Genomic DNA, 18,018 nt, shown 5'->3' with positions numbered 1-18,018 from the left:
TGACTGCACCCTATCACCGGGAACCCGGACAGACTGATTGCAACTGGCCTCCAGGATCCCACGACCACAACAAACACACCCTACCTCCACAATCCCTGCCTGACCAACCGCACCCCGCCTCCAGGACCTCCAGTCTAGCACGTCCACACCTCCAGCTGCAGATCCCCATTTGCCAACACATGTGGAAGCCAGAGTGGCCATATTGGATAATCCTGGAAGCCATAGCTCCGATGTTTAGGTGAGGCAAATCCCATCCTGAGATGCCTGCTGGACTCTTGAAGCTCATTGTCAGGTACCTCTCATGCATCAGGCTACTGAACATTGGGAGGTTTGAGTACTATATGACTGCTATAGTGTAGATTTTTATTCTCAGTGTTGAACAATTTTAAGTTTTTATTCCTTTACTTTTCTTGCTCTCTTCTCCTTTTGTATACCTGTTCCCTCAGAGTCTCTTTTTCCCTTTTTGCATGCTAACATCCAATTTCTTTTGATTTTACTCTCACCCTTTCTATTATCTAGAACTTTCGTATATTCTTTTCTTATCCCATTAACAGCTACATCCTACATCCCTCTGCATCCTCTTTGTTCTCCATTACAAACTGCAGTCCTTATTGCAAATCTGTTTGTTATACTGAAGATAATATTTGAACTCATTCTGTTTATTATGACAATATTGTTAATATCCTCATAGGGGTTATTCGGTCTAGGACTGCATAGTGTCTGAATTGGGCACTGCTAATATTGATCTCCCCTTAAAGAAAAGGTTTTGGAAACCTACAGGGCCACTATAAGCCTATACGGGGGAAATGTGCAATACCCCAGATCTGCACTGCTAGAGGGGAAGATACATGAAACAACATGGAAAAAAATGATCCAAACAAATCTAGATTCTATATTAATAGAATCCAATGACAGTATGTTTGAAGAAATGTCAGAAAAAGACTTCAGATTATACATGACTAAGATGATTCACGAAGCAAAGAATGAGATACGAGAGTAAATGCAGGCAATGAATGATAATACCAATAAGGTGAAAGAGCACCTGCAGGAAGCAAAAGATCATTTCAACAAAGAGATAGAGATTCTCAAAAAAACAAAAAACAACAACAACAACAAAAAAAAAAACGGAACTCCTTGAAATGAAGGAAACAATAAACCAAATGAAAAACTCAATGGAAAGCATCACCAAAAGACTAGACTACTTGCAAGACAGAACCTCAGACAATGAAGACAAAATATTTAATCTTGAGAATAAAGTTGCCCAAACAGAGAAGATGGTAAGAAATCATGAACAGAATCTCCAAGAACTATGGGACATCATGAAAAGACCCAATTTAAGAATTACTGGGATTGAGGAAGGCACAGAGATACAAACCAAAGGAATGAACAACCTATTCAATGACATAATATCAGAAAATTTCCCAAGCCTGAAGAATGAAATGCAAAATCAAATACAAGAGGCTTACAGAACACCAAATGCACAAATTCACAACAGATCCACACCAAGGCACATTATAATGAAAATGCCTAACATTCAAAATAAAGATAGGATTTTGAAGGCCACAAGAGAAAAGCATCAGATTACATATAGGAGAAAACCAATACGGATAGCAGCCAACTTCTCAACCCAGACTCTAAAAGCTAGAAGGGCCTGGACCAACATATTTCAAGCTCTGAAAGAACATGGTTGTCAACCAATCGTATACACAGCAAAACTAACCTTCAGATTTGAAGATGAAATAAAATCCTTCCATGATAAACAAAAGTTAAAAGAATTTACAAATAGAAAGCCTGTGCTACAGAATGTTCTCAACAAAATATTCCATGAGGAGGAAATGAAAACAATAATGTAGGTCAGCAAAGGGAGGAACTACCTTAGAGAAAAACCACTCAAAGGAGAAACCAAGCCAACTTAAAAACCAAAAATAAGCCAAATGACTGGGAATACAAATCATATCTCAATAATAACCCTGAACGTTAATGGCCTAAACTCATCAATCAAAAGACATAGACTGGCAGAATGGATTAAAAAGAAAGACCCAACAATATGCTGCCTGCAAGAGATTCATCTCATAGAAAAAGACATCCACAGACTAAAGGTGAAAGGATGGGAAAAAACCTACCATGCACATGGACCCAGTAAAAAAACAAGGGTTTCCATTCTTGTATCAGATAAAGTAGACTTCAAGCCAAAGTTAGTCAGAAGGGATAAAGAAGGACATTTCATACTGCTTAGGTAACCATAAATCAGGAAGACATAATGATAGTAAATATTTATGCCCAAAACAACGGTGCATCACTGTACATCAAACAAATCCTTCTCAATTTCAGGAATCACATAGACCACAACACAATAATTCTGGGCGACTTTAACACCCTGCTGTCACCACTAGATAGATCTTCCAATCAAAAACCAAACAAAGAAACCATAGAACTCAATAACACAATCAATAACCTAGACTTAATAGGCATATATAGAATATTCCATCCATCAACATGCAAATTCACTTTCTTCTCAGCAGCACATGGAACCTTCTCGAAAACAGACCATATGTTATGCCACAAAGAGCCCTTAGGAAATGCAAAAAAAATAGAGATACTGCCTTGTGTTCTATCAGATCATAATGGACTGAGAGTAGAAATCAATGACAAAATAAAAAACAGAAATTACTCCAACAACTGCAGACTAAATAATATGCTACTGAATGAAACATGGATAACAGAAAACATCAGGGAGGAGATTAAAAAAACTCTTAGAGGTCAATGAGAACGATGATACAACATATCAAAATCTCTGGGATACTATGAAAGCAGTACTAAGAGGAAAATTCATTACATGGAGTGCATTCAAGAAAAGAATGAAAAGTCAACAACTAAATGACTTAACATTACAGCTCAAAGCCCTAGAAAAAGAACAGAATAACAGCAAAAGTACTGGAAGACAGGAAATAATTAAAATCAGAGCTGAAATCAATGAAACTGAAACAAAAGAAACAATTCAAAAAATTAACAAAACAAAAAGTTGGTTCTTTGAAAAAGCAAACAAAATAGACAAACCCTTAGCCACACTAACAAACAGAGAAAACTCAAATTACTAAAATTCATGATGAAAAAGGAAATATCACGACAGACACCACTGAGATACAGAACATGAGAAGCTACTTTGAAAATCTGTATTCCAACAAAATAGATACTACCGAAGACATTGACAAATTTCTAGAAACATATGCTCCTCCCAAGCTGAACCAGGAGGACATGCACAATTTAAACAGATCAATGTCAAGCAATGAAATAGAAGAAGCCATTAAAAACCTACCATCTAAGAAAAGCCCAGGACCAGACGGATTCTCAGCCGAGTTCTACAAGACCTTCAAAGAACTCATCCCAATACTTCTCAGAAAGTATTCCAGGAAATAGAAAAGGAGGGTACCCTACTGAACTCACTCTATGAAGCTAATATCACCCTCATACCCAAACCACATAAAGACACATCACGGAAAGAAAATTTTAGACCGATATCCTTGATGAATATAGATGCAAAGATCATTAACAAAATATTGGCAAACCATATTCAAAAACATATTAAGAAAATTGTGCACCACGATCAAGTGGGGTTCATCCCTGGAATGCAAGGATGGTTTAATATCCGTAAATCAATAAACATAATCCATCATGTCAATAGACTTAAGGATAAGAATCATATGGTTATTTCAATTGACGTAGAAAAAGCATTTGACAAAATACAGCACCCCTTCATGCTCAAAACACTAGAAAAAATAGGGATAGTAGGAACATACCTGAACATTGTAAAGGCTATTTATGCTAAGCCCATGGCCAACATCATTATTCTTCTTCTTTTTTCGGTGCTGGGGATCAAACCCAGGGCCTTGACTGAGCTATCTCCCCAGCCCCCCAACATCATCCCTAGTGAAGAAAAACTAAAACCATTCCCTTTAAAAACGGAGCGAGACAGGGATGTCCTTCTTTCACCACTTCTATTCAACACTGTCCTTGAAACTCTAGCCAGAGCAATTAGACAGACTAAGGAAATTAAAGGGATACAAATAGGAAAAGAGGAACTCAAGCTGTCACTATTTGCTGATAACATGATTCTATATTTAGAGAATCCAAAAAACTCCTCCAGAAAACTTCTAGACCTCATCAATGAATTCAGCAAAATAGCAGGCTATAAAATCAACACGCATAAATCTAAAGCATTTTTATACGCAAGCGACGGAACATCTGAAAGGGAAATGAGGAAAGCAATTCCATTTGTAATAGCCTGAAAAAAATAAAATAAAATACTTGAGAATCAATCTAACCAAAGAGGTAAAAGATCTCTACAATGAAAACTACAAAACACTGAAGAAAGAAACTGAGGAAGACCTTAGAAGATGGAAAGATCTCCCATGTTCTTGGATAGGCAGAATTAATATTGTCAAAATGGCCATACTACCAAAAGTGCAATACAGATTCAATGCAATTCCAATTAAAATCCCAATGATGTACCTTACAGAAATTGAGCAAGCAATCATGAAATCCATCTGGAAGAATAAGAAACCCAGAATAGCTAAAGCAATCCTTAGCAGGAAGAATGAAACAGGGGTATCACAATACCAGAACTTCAACTCTACTACAAAGCAATAGTAACAAAAACAGCATGGTATTGGCACCAAAATAGACAGGTAGATCAATGGTACAGAATGGAGGACATGGACACAAACCCAAAGAAATACAATTTTCTCATACTAGACAAAGGTGCCAAAATTATGCAATGGAGACAAGATAGCCTCTTCAACAAATGGTGCTGGGGAAACTAGAAATCCATATGCAACAGAATGAAACTAAACCCCTATCTCTCACCCTGCACAAAAATCAACTCACAATGGATCAAGGACCTTGAAATCAGACCAGAGACCCTGCATCTTATAGAAGAAAAAGCAGGTCCAAATCTTCACCTTGTTGGCTTAGGATCAGACTTCCTTAACAGGACTCCCATAGCACAAAAAATAAAAGCAAGAATCAATAACTGGGACAGATTCAAACTAAATATCTTTCTCTCAGCAAAGGAAACTATCAGCAATGTGAAGAGAGAGCCTACAGAGCGGGAGAATATCTTTGCCACTCATACTTCAAATAGAGCACTAATTTCCAGAATATATAAAAACAAAAAACTACACCAAGAATACAAATAAACCAATCAACAAATGGGCTAAGGAAATGAACAGACACTTCACAGAAGATCTACAAGCAATCAACAAACATATGAAAAAACGTTCACCATCTTTAGTAATAAGAGAAATGTTCCATGTCATCCCAATTAGAATGGCGATTATCAAGAACACAAGCAACAATAGGTATTGGTGAGGATGTGGGGAAAAAGGTACACTCATACATTGCTGGTGGGGCTGCAAATTAGTGCAGCCACTCGGGAAAGCAGTGTGGAGATTCCTTAGAAAACTTGGAATGGACCTACCATTTGACCCAGCTATCCCACTCCTCGGCCTAGACCCAAAGGACTTAAAATCAGCATACTTCAGAGATACAGCCACATCAATGTTCATAGCTGCTCAATTCACAATAGCCAGATTGTGGAACCAACCTAGATGTCCTTCAATTGATGAATGGATAAAGAAATGGATAAAGAAATTGTGGTATATATATACAAAGGAATATTACTCAGCTATAAAGAATAATAAAATTATGGCATTTGAAGGCAAATGGATGAAACTGGAGAATATCATGCTAAGTGAGATAAGCCAATCTCAAAAAACCAAAGGATGAATGATCTCGCTGATAAGTGGACGATGACATATAATGCGGGGTGGGAAGGGGGCAAGAATGGAGGAAGGAGGGATGTATAGAGGGAAAAGAGGGGTGGGAGGGGTGGGGGGAAGGAAAAAACAGAATGAATCAAACACCATTATGCAGTGTAGATGTATGATTACAGAAATGGTATGCCTTTACTTCATGTACAAACAACATGTATCCCATTTGTTTATAATAAAAATAAATTTAGAAAAAAAAATATATATAACTTACTTCCTCCCTTCTCTCAATTCTTCCCCCCAATGAAAACCTGCTTAAAGAGGTAAAAGGGAAATAAAAGATTTCTTTAAAAAAAAAAAATCTCAACCATAATAATGACCCATGTTGCTTCCCACAAAAGAAATCACTTATTCTCAGGTAAGAAAGCAAGAACCTAAACACACACACACACACACACCTAATTTCACTGATTTCAGAACTAAGTAAGAATGATGTAAAGAAAAAAAAAAAAAAGAAAGAAATTCAGCAGAAGCTCTCTTAACCGACATTCCAAATAACCTGGTTAACTCATGCTCTCCATTCCTCTCTAAACCAGCATGAGGGATTCCGTAGTATGGTGGCTATGGCCTGACACCTCTCCAAAGGTTCTGTACACTTCTCTCATACCAGTCTGTGCTCACCAAGAAGCAAAGGTAAGTTTATTCTCAGACCTGTTTATTTTAGTTTCACTTGGAATCCCAATTGCAAAAGTTAACTGAATGTTACAGTGAAAAAGAAAGACTTGCTATTTTATGAAAAGGAAGTTGAATGTTCTGCAAAGACCTGATAAATACAATTTGCTTTTTAAAAAATGTCATGGAATTAGGTAAAATAATCCACCAGGCATGGCAGGCACAGTGTAATCCCAGTGGCTCCAAAGGCTGAGACAAGAGGATCCTGAGTTCAAAAGCCAGCCTGAGCAACGACAAGGTGCTAAGCAACTCAGTGAGACCCTATCTCTAAATAAAATACAAAGTAGTGCTGGGGATGTGGCTCTGTGGTTGAGTTCCCCTGAGTTCAATCCCTGGTACCAAAACAAACAAACAAAGAAAAAACACCACTTTCCCAACTGACAGATTTTGCACTTAACACTGCTTTTAAATTCGCTTCCTACTATAAGGACTCTCAAATTGGGAAATCAGAAGTGTCAAAGAAAAGGCCTTGACCTATATCAAGAGTGGCAAGTGATTATACATTGAAGTAAAATATTTAAAGTGCTCTGCAAGCTCAGTCAGTAGAGCATGAGATAACTGTTTATTAAGTTTTATTTTTACCATTCATTACCTTTATCAATTAACTACTGGTAGCCAGATGCAGTGGTATATGCCTATAATCCCAGCTGCAAGGGAGGCTGAGGCAGGATGATCCCAAGTTCAAAGCCAGCCTCATCAACTTAGCAAAGCTCTAAGCAACTTAGTGAGATCTTGTCTCTAATAAAAATATAAAAAAGGGCTGGGGATGCGGTTCAGTGGTTAAGCGCCCCAGGATTGAAACCCTGATACCAAAAGTAAAAATAAAAACAATTAACTACTGGTTCTAGTTGAATTGGTTAACAGGGGTACCTCAGTCCATCTGGGCTGCCATAACAAAATACCTCAGACTCTCAGTAATTTATAAACAAGAGAAGTCTACAGCTCACCACTCTGGAGGATGGGAAAACCAAGACCATAACACCACCAGATCTGGTGTTTGGTAAGGGTCCATTTCTCCCAGATAGCACCTTCTCATCAGTCCTCACATGGAAGAGGCAAAAAACCTCCACTGGGCCTCAAGAGCACGAATTACGTTCATGAGGGCTCTGCCTTATCAATCACCTCCTTAAAAACCGCACCTTTTAATACCACTGCGTTGGGGATCAGTTTCAAACACAAGGGTTTTGTGGGGACAGAAACATACAGATCCTAACAAGTAGATAAAATGCCCTTCAGTAACCATCTATAAGAAAGTTGAATTAGAACATCAGAAATAACATGTCAACAATTTTGTCTCATACCAGTCAATGAGAAATATCTAATCCATAAAAGCACACAATTAATAGTTCAAAATCTTTAAAACACCAAAAGAGAAGACATTCCTTGAGAGACACATTTGTTTTAAATTTGATGGAAAGCAAATAAGATGAGTCAAACTTTTATGACTGCTCCAAATGAATGCAAGGCTGGCTGTCTTCTTCATCTAAGCCTCTGAAATAATTTGAACTACTAAAAAAATTAAAACTGTGTTGAAAATGTATTTTCTACATGAAAATTTACCTGTCAAGAAAGACATAAATAACTAAATTAGTAACATACAAAACAAAGTCTAAATCAGATCAAATACTATAATCTTATTCTCCCAGTCACCATGAAAAATATTTTGCTTTGCTATGCTCTAACACAGACCAACTTAAACAATAATATTATAAACTGAGAATTACATCTAGGTATATAACAACAATATTAAAGAACTGAGGAAAAACATCAAGTAATCACCTTCTCTGAATGGATATATAAGGTACTTTAAATCAAAGACAGTTTTCCTTTTGACTTTCCATCTAAGTAAGTAATTTCCATGGATTCTACATTAAACATGATTATTTTTGTAATCAGGTGAAAAATTTTAATACATTAAATTTCAAAGGCATCAATTAACCACAGAGATTAAAATGACGGTGTGGCAATAGAAGGAAGGATATCCTTCTTCCCTACTCTACTTCCAATCCTTATTACTATCACTACTGATGATGGGAGAGTACACTACATACCTCAGTTGTGTTTATGTGGCAAAATGGCTAAAACTCCATTGAATTAACTGAAATAGAAGATTCCACCTCTTATATTAAAATAATTTGGAGAACTAATAAATGTTTAATGAACAACTACCAAATTATAGGTTCATATCTAGTTAGGGGACTATATAGATAAATACTGCAGAGACTTTATTTTGAGGAACAACAACAAAAACACCTAATAAAAGGTCAATTAAATGTTATGAGATCATATAGAAAATAAAAGTTGATTGTGAGTGGGGAAGGAATAGACAGATTAAAGGAAGGAAATATTAAAATATTTGATGGAAAAGGAGTTTTTTAAAAAGCACTGGAAAGAGGCCTCAGAAATAAGAAGTTTTGGATACTGATGAGCAAAAGTATACAATCATTTAACTTTACTTTTATTTCACTTCTCAATTCTAGTTAACTATGAACAATGGGAAGAATACTTTCACATATGGTTGCAAACTAAAGACGTTAAAATTATTCTGTTTTAAAGAAATAATGAGGCTGGAGGTTTAGCTCACTGGTAGTATATGCTAAGTAGATGTGAAGGCTCTAGGTTCAATCCCTAGTTCAGAGAGACAGAGGAGAAATAACAACAAAATGATTCCAATAAAGCATTAACAATTATTCAAATGGAGGTTATCAGAACTTTTGTTTCGGGTTTAATTCAAAACACAAACCATACATTAAACATTCAACTGAAATGTGAACATCTTAAAATGTGTTTAAATCTAGTACCAACAATGGAAGGGAAGAGATGAAGAATTAAATTTACCTGTCATGTTCTAGACTCAAGAACTAGTTGTCATCAACAAACCAGCTATAGACCAAAACTAAGATTTCTCCTTTTCTCCCCCACATCACTGGGAATGAAGCCAGGGGTACTCTACCACTGAGCTACAACCCCAGCTCTTTTTTCTGTGAGACAGGGTCCCACTATGCTGTCCAGGCTGGCCTCAAATGTGTGATCATCCTGCCTCAGTCTCCAGAGGAGCTGAGATTACAGGCATGAACCATTACACTCAGTTCAGAAATAGGCTTTTTAATAACATTAAGGAATCTATAAAAATCGAACCTTAAAATATAATCATTCTAAATTCTCCAGATTACTTTTTCCAATAGTTACTTTTCAGATTTAACAAGTATTCTTCTGCAACAAATATTCAATGAGTCAATGAAGTTCCACAAATTATTTTTTAGTAAGATCTTTTAATATATAATCAAAATGTTTGCTTTTATTTTAGTTTTATGATAAGGAGAAATTAGAACTTTATTTACATACCACCAAGCAATTCTAAGCCACCTATTCATTTTGCAATTTTGTGTGAATATATACCCAAACAATGGATTTATTCATGAAAATTGGCTTTAAAATCAAATTATACTTTACCTATACTGAATCATTGTTATTTGCAGCAATTGTGTTCTATAAAAAGTCACCCAAGCACTAAATTAGTAAATACAAAACACTGTTCCTAGGAGGAACATAGGATTAGGTTCCTGCAAGCCTCTGGTCATAACATTTTCATCAAATGATGAATACACAACCTTGTTTAATGTATGTTTCAGTTTAGACGCCTTATTTAATATGTACTATCATTCGTTAACATTGAATTCATGACCAATAATACTGTTAACTCATGCCTGAGCAAATGTTACCTGCACCTTCTGTATAAGGCACATCACAGCCTTCTTGCACCTCAGAATGCTAGACAACACTCCACCACCATTTTTAAACAGCAAAATCACCAAAAAAGAAAAAAGTACAAAACTGCCCCCCCCCAAGTAGCAACAGATAAAACACAAAGGGGACGCTTGTTTACAGTATAAGGGCTGAATGTAAGAAGGCAAAGGAGTATCACCTTACTCATCAGGCAATTTCAATTTTTCACCATTCTGCAAATATCCACAAATGAAAGTGATCTATTTTTTTTTTAAATATTTTTAGTTGGAGATGGACAAAATAACTTTATTTATTTATTTATGAGGTGCTGAGTATCAAACCCTTACGTGCTAGGCAAGTGCTCTACCAATGAGCGGCAACCCCAGCCCAAAAGTGATCTATTTGATTAATTTTGGACTTACAAATTAATTCCAGCAAGCGGGCAAATTTATAAATAGAGAATTTGCAAATAATGAGGACTGACTATACAAGAAAAACCCAATTAAATAAATTTCATGGGAAATATTTTAATACTTCAATCCAGCATATTTTATAAATATGAGAACTTACATATTGGTGTTTATCAGAAATGGGCAAAAATTTATGATGATGTTTTTCAAATCACCCTAAAAACCTCATTTAAGTGTTCTTATGAAGTTTACAGATGAAGAATAAAGATGGAAAATTATTTAAAATTTATTGTCCATCCTTTAAAGAGTTAATAGGGGCAAATAATATAGAAAGGCATCATACACCATTTGCAATTTTAACAACATTACTTCTTTCTTTTTGGGGGGGGTGGTTTCTAAGAAACACAGAGCCTTGCACATGCTTAGCATGCACTTTACCACCAAACTACACCCCCAACACTAATAATACAATGTCTTATGAGCTATGTGCTTCTAATATCTCCTTCAGGAAAAAAAAACAAAATCAAATGTTTACCTATTACTATTACACATTTTTAAAAAATTCATAAGGAAGCCAGTAACAGTGGTACACATGTATAATCCCAGCTTACTTGCAAGGCTGAGGTAGGATATTCGCAAGTTTGAGAGGTCAACCTGAGCAACTTAGTGAGATCCTGTCTGAAAATTAGAAAGAAAACTAAAATAACTTAAATTAAAAATTTTTCAGGCTGGGGATGTAAACCAGTGACATACTGCTTTGCCTAACATATACAAGGCCTTGGGTTCAATTCCCAGTACCACCTCCACCCAAAAAAAAAAACATTAAATATTACTCCATGTAACCATGTGTGTCCAGTTTGGATTTATACTCTCCATAACAAAATGTATATACATCATCTCATCACAGTAACACTTGAAATTATCAGTGAAAATAAAAACACAATACATTAACTATTAAGACCACAGGAAAATGTGAAAGCTGGGAATCAAATAAAAGCACCAATATTTTTTTCCTTTCAAAATTCAGATAACACTAATTGTAACATGTTTTTAATAGTGAAAAACCAGAAAATTTTGTCTTTTAATAACTCATTTAAGTCATGCAATAGTATGCAGTTTTTAAAAAGAAATGAGCTAGACTATATACATATACATACACATATACACACAATACAGACTTTATATAGATGAAGGTATGGCCTTTAATTTAAAATAAGAGATCAGACAAACAAGAAAAGATATTTATACTAATGAGGGAAGAAAATACAAGGCAAATCACATAATACTAGGTACATAATTCCTTCTGTTACCAGCCAGGCATAGTGGCACACACCTGTAATCCCAGCAAGTTGGAAACCTGAGGCAAGAGAACTACAAATTTAAGATCAGCCTCAGCAATGTAGTGAGACCCTTAGCAACTGAGTGAGACCATGTCTTAAAATAAAAAAATGAAAAAAGAACTGGCAAGGTATCTCAGTAGTAAAATATCTTTGGATTCAATCAGGAAGAGAAGAAAAGCAGACTGGACAGGCAAGCAAGAAGGAAAAAAAATTGCTTTATTTGTTTGGGTATACACACTAAAACTGCTAACGAGGAAGGGGATTTGGCAATTGAGGGGCAGAGTACACTGGGAATTAAAACGGGTGCAACACCACTGAGTTACATCCACAGTCCTTCATAATTTTTTATTTTGAGATAGGTCTCTTACTAGGTGGTTGAGTCTGGCCGTGAACTTAGAATCTTCCTACTCAACCTCCTGAGTATCTAGGAAAACAGGCATGCCACTAGGCCCAGCAATAATTTTTTATTTTTCGCAATGAGCATATATAAGTTTTATAAGCATTAGGTAGGTTCTCAACAAATTTTATCTTTTGTTATGACCATTTAAATAAAATGTGACATAAAATTCATGTTGTTTGAAAATTACTATTATCTTGACTTCAGTAAATTCTGGTAAATATAATTAATACTGCCACTTCCCAGTTCAAAGATGGATTTCAGTAAAATTATTCTCAAAAACTATTCTCAACACTCACCAATCCCCAAAACTGAAATGCTTAATGATTTATGACAGGAATCAACAAACTTTTTCTGTTAAGAACCAGATAGTTGGCTTGGAAGGCTGAGGCAGGAGGATAGCAAGTTCAAAGCCAGCCTCAGCAACTTAGTTAGGCCCTAGCAATTCAGTGTGACCCTGTTTAAATAAAATATTAAAAAGGGCTGCGGGATGTGGCTCAGTGGTAAAGTGCCCTGGGTTCAATCCCCAAAACCAAAAGAAAAAAAAAAGAGCCTGATAGTAAATATTTCAAACTTTGCAAGCACACATGGTCTCCATTACATATTTTTTGATTTGTTTTGTTTTTACAACTCTACAAATATTTTTTAAAAATTCTTGGCCAAACCCACACAAAAACAGGCCACAAGCTAGGATAAACTTTCCAGTCACAGTCTACCTATCACTGATTTATAAGGAACGAGCATCTAGAAGTCTAATATTTTAAATATTATACCAAGGGTTTTAAAGGTCACAACAGGGTCAGTTTTATTCTACATTAAGCGACATTATAGCACTCAAAATTACAAGTTGATTAATACATTGAATTCTACAAGCTAGACAAACTAATGAAACAAAGTGAGAACACAGTAAATGAAATTTCAAGCATTCATATTTTATAATCATGATCATGTGTGTGCCTGCAAAGCACACATATCCATTGGAGGAAAAAAATATCAGCTGAAATTTAAATGCTATACATCAAAGTTCAAATCTCCTTTTATGATAATTAAAACCATTCACACATTCAAGTCATCAAAACTCATCAATCTTTACTGGAAATTAAGAACTGAATTCAGAGACTGGTAGTGATTTGGTTTTAATTTTTTAATTTATAAGAGTTATTGTAAAATAATAACCAACAATATCAAATTTACTCTGAAGTCCATATTCTTGCTGAATGTGGTGGCACAAGCCTATAATCCCAGCAACTCAGGAGGCTGAGGCAGGAGGATCACAAATTCAAGGTCAGCCTAGGCAATTTAGCAAGACTTTGTCTTGAAAACTAAAAAGAACTGATATAGCTCAGCAGTAGATCACCCCTGAGTTCAATTCCCAGTACCAAAAAAGTTTTCATTATGAATAATGAACTGGGTCAAACTAAAATTCTCAAATGAAAAATTCATCCTGCAAAAGAAACCAGATACTCTTTTATAATAATCTTACCTAGACTTGTGGGTTTTATCAGTTCATCCAATAAGTCATAAAATGGTAGTTTTTGAAGTTTTATATCCGGATGGACTGGATGAAGAGCTGATGTAAGATGTGGGAGTTCCAGTTCATGTTTAGGTCCCAGGAGAGAAACAGGGAGTAACGGTGATGATGCAGGGTGACCATCGTAAGTGAGTTGTGGAATGGTGGATGGAGACAAAGTTGCTGGCATAGGACTTGAATGTACATTGGGGATGGACAAGTCCGCAGGCGTCATGATTTTCTGGGGGAACCGCCGCCTATAGAGTTCTTTAATTTTCATTTGTACAGCAGGACTACAGCCAGCCTTTAGCAAATGCAGGGCTTTTGTGAGAAGTTCGTGTTTGCGTCCGTGTTTGTTTCTCCCAGCGTAGCCCAACAGTACTTGTAGTTCAGAAACTCTAAGGCTCATAACCATTTGCTTAGAGAAAAAAATAAAATATAAAACATTAGTATCCAATAAAAAATAATTTAGAGTATTAACAATTTTACTATAACCCCTCCCTTCCTTATGGTTTGTTTAAAGAACAGATCACTGACAAGGATAATGTTTTTAAACTTAAAATATAATCACTTAAATAACCAAAGAAAGTTAAAAGTAATGTTCATAAATTCATTGACTTCCACCCAGTATTAAGAAAGATGTAAGATAAAGTATACACCCGGTATGCATCCACTGTTAATGATGACACTGTCAGGTATTTATCAAACACTGAATCTCCAGGAGAGTATACTATATAGATGGCAGAGGTGATAGATAACGTGCCCTCAAGAACACTTCTGTTTTTGTGGGGGAAAATTCTGTAAGTATCCTTGAAACAGTCCACCTCAAACACAAGATGTAGGAAGAACATATTACCAAGTATTACATTCTGTAGTAACTCAGAATGTATAGGACTTAAACTATACCTTTTTTGGTTCCATTATATACCAGATCCTATATTTAATATTTTCATATGGGCTGCCACTTAACCTTTACAACTCCACAGCTGTTATCCTTTCTGCTTTACATACGAGAAGACTAGTTCAGGAAACTTATAAATAACTTACCTAAGGTCACAAAGGTAAGTGAAAGTCAAACCCAAATCTGTCAGATTCTAAAGTTCAGTCAGGCACTTTCCACTGAACTATTAGGAAAAGAACAGAAGCTAGACAATAATATAATACTCTTACTCTATTTGGAAAGTCAGGTTAAAAGTCCAAAAATGATCTGCATGCCATAACATACATGAAAAGTAGGGGATTTCATTTTCCAATAGTTCAGTTTGTGAACTATTTTCACTGCACATTTTTCATGTCTTTATTTTTAGCACTTAACCTGCTATATTGTCATCCTCTGCTTCTATACTAGGCTGAAGTTCTCAAGGGCACATGATGATGTTATCCCTAGCATCCAGGACTAAGGCTGGACAATAGTAGAAACTTAATGTCTAGATAATAAATGAATAAATAGGAATGGTATACTAGAAGGGATGGAGGAGGAGTTATAGTTATGTTATCCAAATGAACACTCAAACACTCTACAGAGGAATGCAAAAAGACATAACAAAACTTTAAAAACTGAATTCTACCCCAAATCCTATAAATGTCTCTCCATTTAGATATCATCAGAGGTTGTAAAATCACTAACTATAATGTCTGCAAGGTATTATTTTCTCTCTACTCATCAAAATGTCCCAAACAGTACAAAAGAGTCTCAAAAATTTTATTATTTATTTTCAAGGGAATAGGGAATTCAGGGTGTGATTGTGCACACCTGTAATCCCAGAACCTAAGCCTGAAGCAGAAGAATCACCAAGTTGAAGGTTAGCCTCAGCAAGTCAGTGAGACCCTGTCTCAAAATAAAAAGGGTTGGGGATGTTGCTCACTGGTAAAGCATCCTATGTGTTCAATCTGCAGGACAGAGGCACACAGGGGGCACAAGGAATTGAAACTGAAATGCACTATTAGTAAGTGTGCTTCTGCTTTTAAAGAAACAACATGAACCTTCAAAGGTTTGAGGTTAAAAATAAATTTAAATTGGCATTGGTCAAATATGCTTCAAAATTTAGAGAGAATTATCTTTCCATTTCAATTTAACTCCATTTTTCTTAGTAAAAAACAGAAATAGCAATACAGCGATTACCATGAACTCTTCATGAAAGCTTTTGTCCCTACTCTGTGGGCGCAAGTATTTAAAAGTAGCATAGAGAGCCAGAGAGGTGGCACATGCCTGTAATCCCAACTAGCTGGGAGGCCAACTCAGGAGAATCATTCCAGCTTAGAAGTTCAAGACCAGTCTGGGCAACAATTTGAGACACAGTCTTAAAATAAATAGATAAAAATATAGCACAGACTTATAATTGTTCTATTTTTATGGAAAAACACATTGACAAGTTACATAAGATAAAATCTCTTGCTGCTAGGTCCAAAGAAAAAGTTAGCGATACAACAATAAACCTAACAGGTCTCAGTTATATTTTTTGACTGCCTCTGAAAGGCAAAGCAAGCAACAGCAACATCTAAAATAATACTTAGTACACAGAATGTACTCTAATGATAGTTGCTATTAGCAAGCCATGACTTCCAATTTTTGTCTGTTGCTTCATTTTTGTTTTTAACATCAATCATCAAAATCATGAGACAGGTATAGTCCTCCTTTTTTATATGGGAAATAGTAAAGTTAAGAAAGTTGTTGACCAAAGAGAATTGAGGCCTCGTTAAGATAGGGAGGGGCGGGGGCCAGGGGAAGAGCTATGGATTAATCAATAAGAAGTTTGTAGGGGCTGGGGTTGTGGCTCAGTGAAGTGCTTGCTTAGCACGCATGAGGCCCTGGGTTTGATCCTCAGTAACACATAAAAATAAAATAAAGGTATAGTGCCCATGTACAACTAAAAAATATATATTTAAAAAAAAAAAAAAAAAAAAAAAGAAGTTTGTAGCTGAGTGCAATGGCACAAGCCTGTAATCCCAGCAGCTTGAGAGGCTGAGGCAGGAGGATCATGAGTTCAAAGCCAGTCTCAGCAACTCAGTGAGACCCTGTCTCTAAATAAAATGTAAAAAGGGGATAGGGATGTGGCTCAGTGGTGAACCACTCCTGAGTTAAATCCCTGATATCAAAAAAATAAAAGAGAGAGAAAGAGAGAGAGAGAGAGAGAGAGAGAGAGAGAGAGAGAGAAAGTAGTATTAATTTGTATTTGAGTAGTTTCAGCGGAAAGCACCAAGTATAGAATGAAGGCATAATAAAGAACTGGTTTTGAGGGTATTTAAAATAAAGTAGAAAGGAGTGGGAGGGAGGAAGGGGGGAAATGCTTGGGAGTGATATTGTTATACTGCATGTACAAATATGTAACAACAAATTCCATTAATATGTACAACAAAAATGCCACCAAAAAAAATGTGGGGAGAAAAAAAACATAAAAAGGACTGGGATGTAGGTCAATGGTGTTTGATCCCCAGTATATATGGGGGGAGGGAGTAGACAATAAATCACTTTCTGATCTCAAAAAAAATTAATAAATAAACATCCCCAAAATCCCCCAAACAATCCAAATGATTGGCAAATGAATTAAACAGCTACTTCTCAAAAGAAAAAAAATACAAATGGTCAACAAATACATAAAAAAAATTCAGCATCATTAGCAATTAGGGAAATGCAAATCAAAACTACAATGAGGTTTCACATTCTACCAGTATTCCATCATCAGGAATACAAATAATAATAAATGCTGGACAGGATGTGGATAAAAAGGAACACTTTTATATTGTTGGTGGGATTGTAAATTATTACAATCACATGGAATTTCTTCAAAAGATTAGGAATGGGACCACCATATGACCTAGCTGTACTACTCCTCAGCATTTAGCCTAAGAATTAAAGTCAGCATACTATAGTGATACATGCATACTATAGTGATACATGCATACCTATGTTTATAGCAGCACAATTCACAATAGCCAAACTATGGAACCAACCCAGGTGTCATCAGTGGATGAATGGATAAAGAAAATGTAGTGTGTGTACGTATGTATACACACACACACACACACACACACACACACACACACAATGGAGTTTTATTCAGTCGTAATGAAGAATGTCACTTGCAGGAAAATGGATGGAACTTAAGCAGTTTGTCTAATTTTGACAGCAGACTCT

General features: G+C 35.9%; 1 protein-coding gene across 3 annotated transcripts in view; it reads right to left on the bottom strand.

Annotated features, from left to right (window-relative positions):
- The window catches only part of PIAS1 (protein inhibitor of activated STAT 1), a 132,410-nt gene that overhangs the window by 87,045 nt on the left and 27,347 nt on the right, over positions 1–18,018 (bottom strand). For all 3 annotated transcript variants that reach the window (XM_079129584.1, XM_079129583.1, XM_079129585.1), the window contains one exon: positions 13,857–14,301. In XM_079129584.1, coding sequence (XP_078985710.1) covers positions 13,857–14,301 — 445 coding nt within the window. Of the gene's footprint in view, positions 1–13,856; positions 14,302–18,018 lie in introns of those variants that run through there.

The sequence above is a fragment of the Sciurus vulgaris genome (assembly GCF_902686455.1).
Source record: "Sciurus vulgaris genome assembly, chromosome: 2".
Lineage (NCBI taxonomy): Eukaryota > Metazoa > Chordata > Mammalia > Rodentia > Sciuridae > Sciurus > Sciurus vulgaris.
This window is presented reverse-complemented; position numbering and strand designations above follow the sequence as displayed.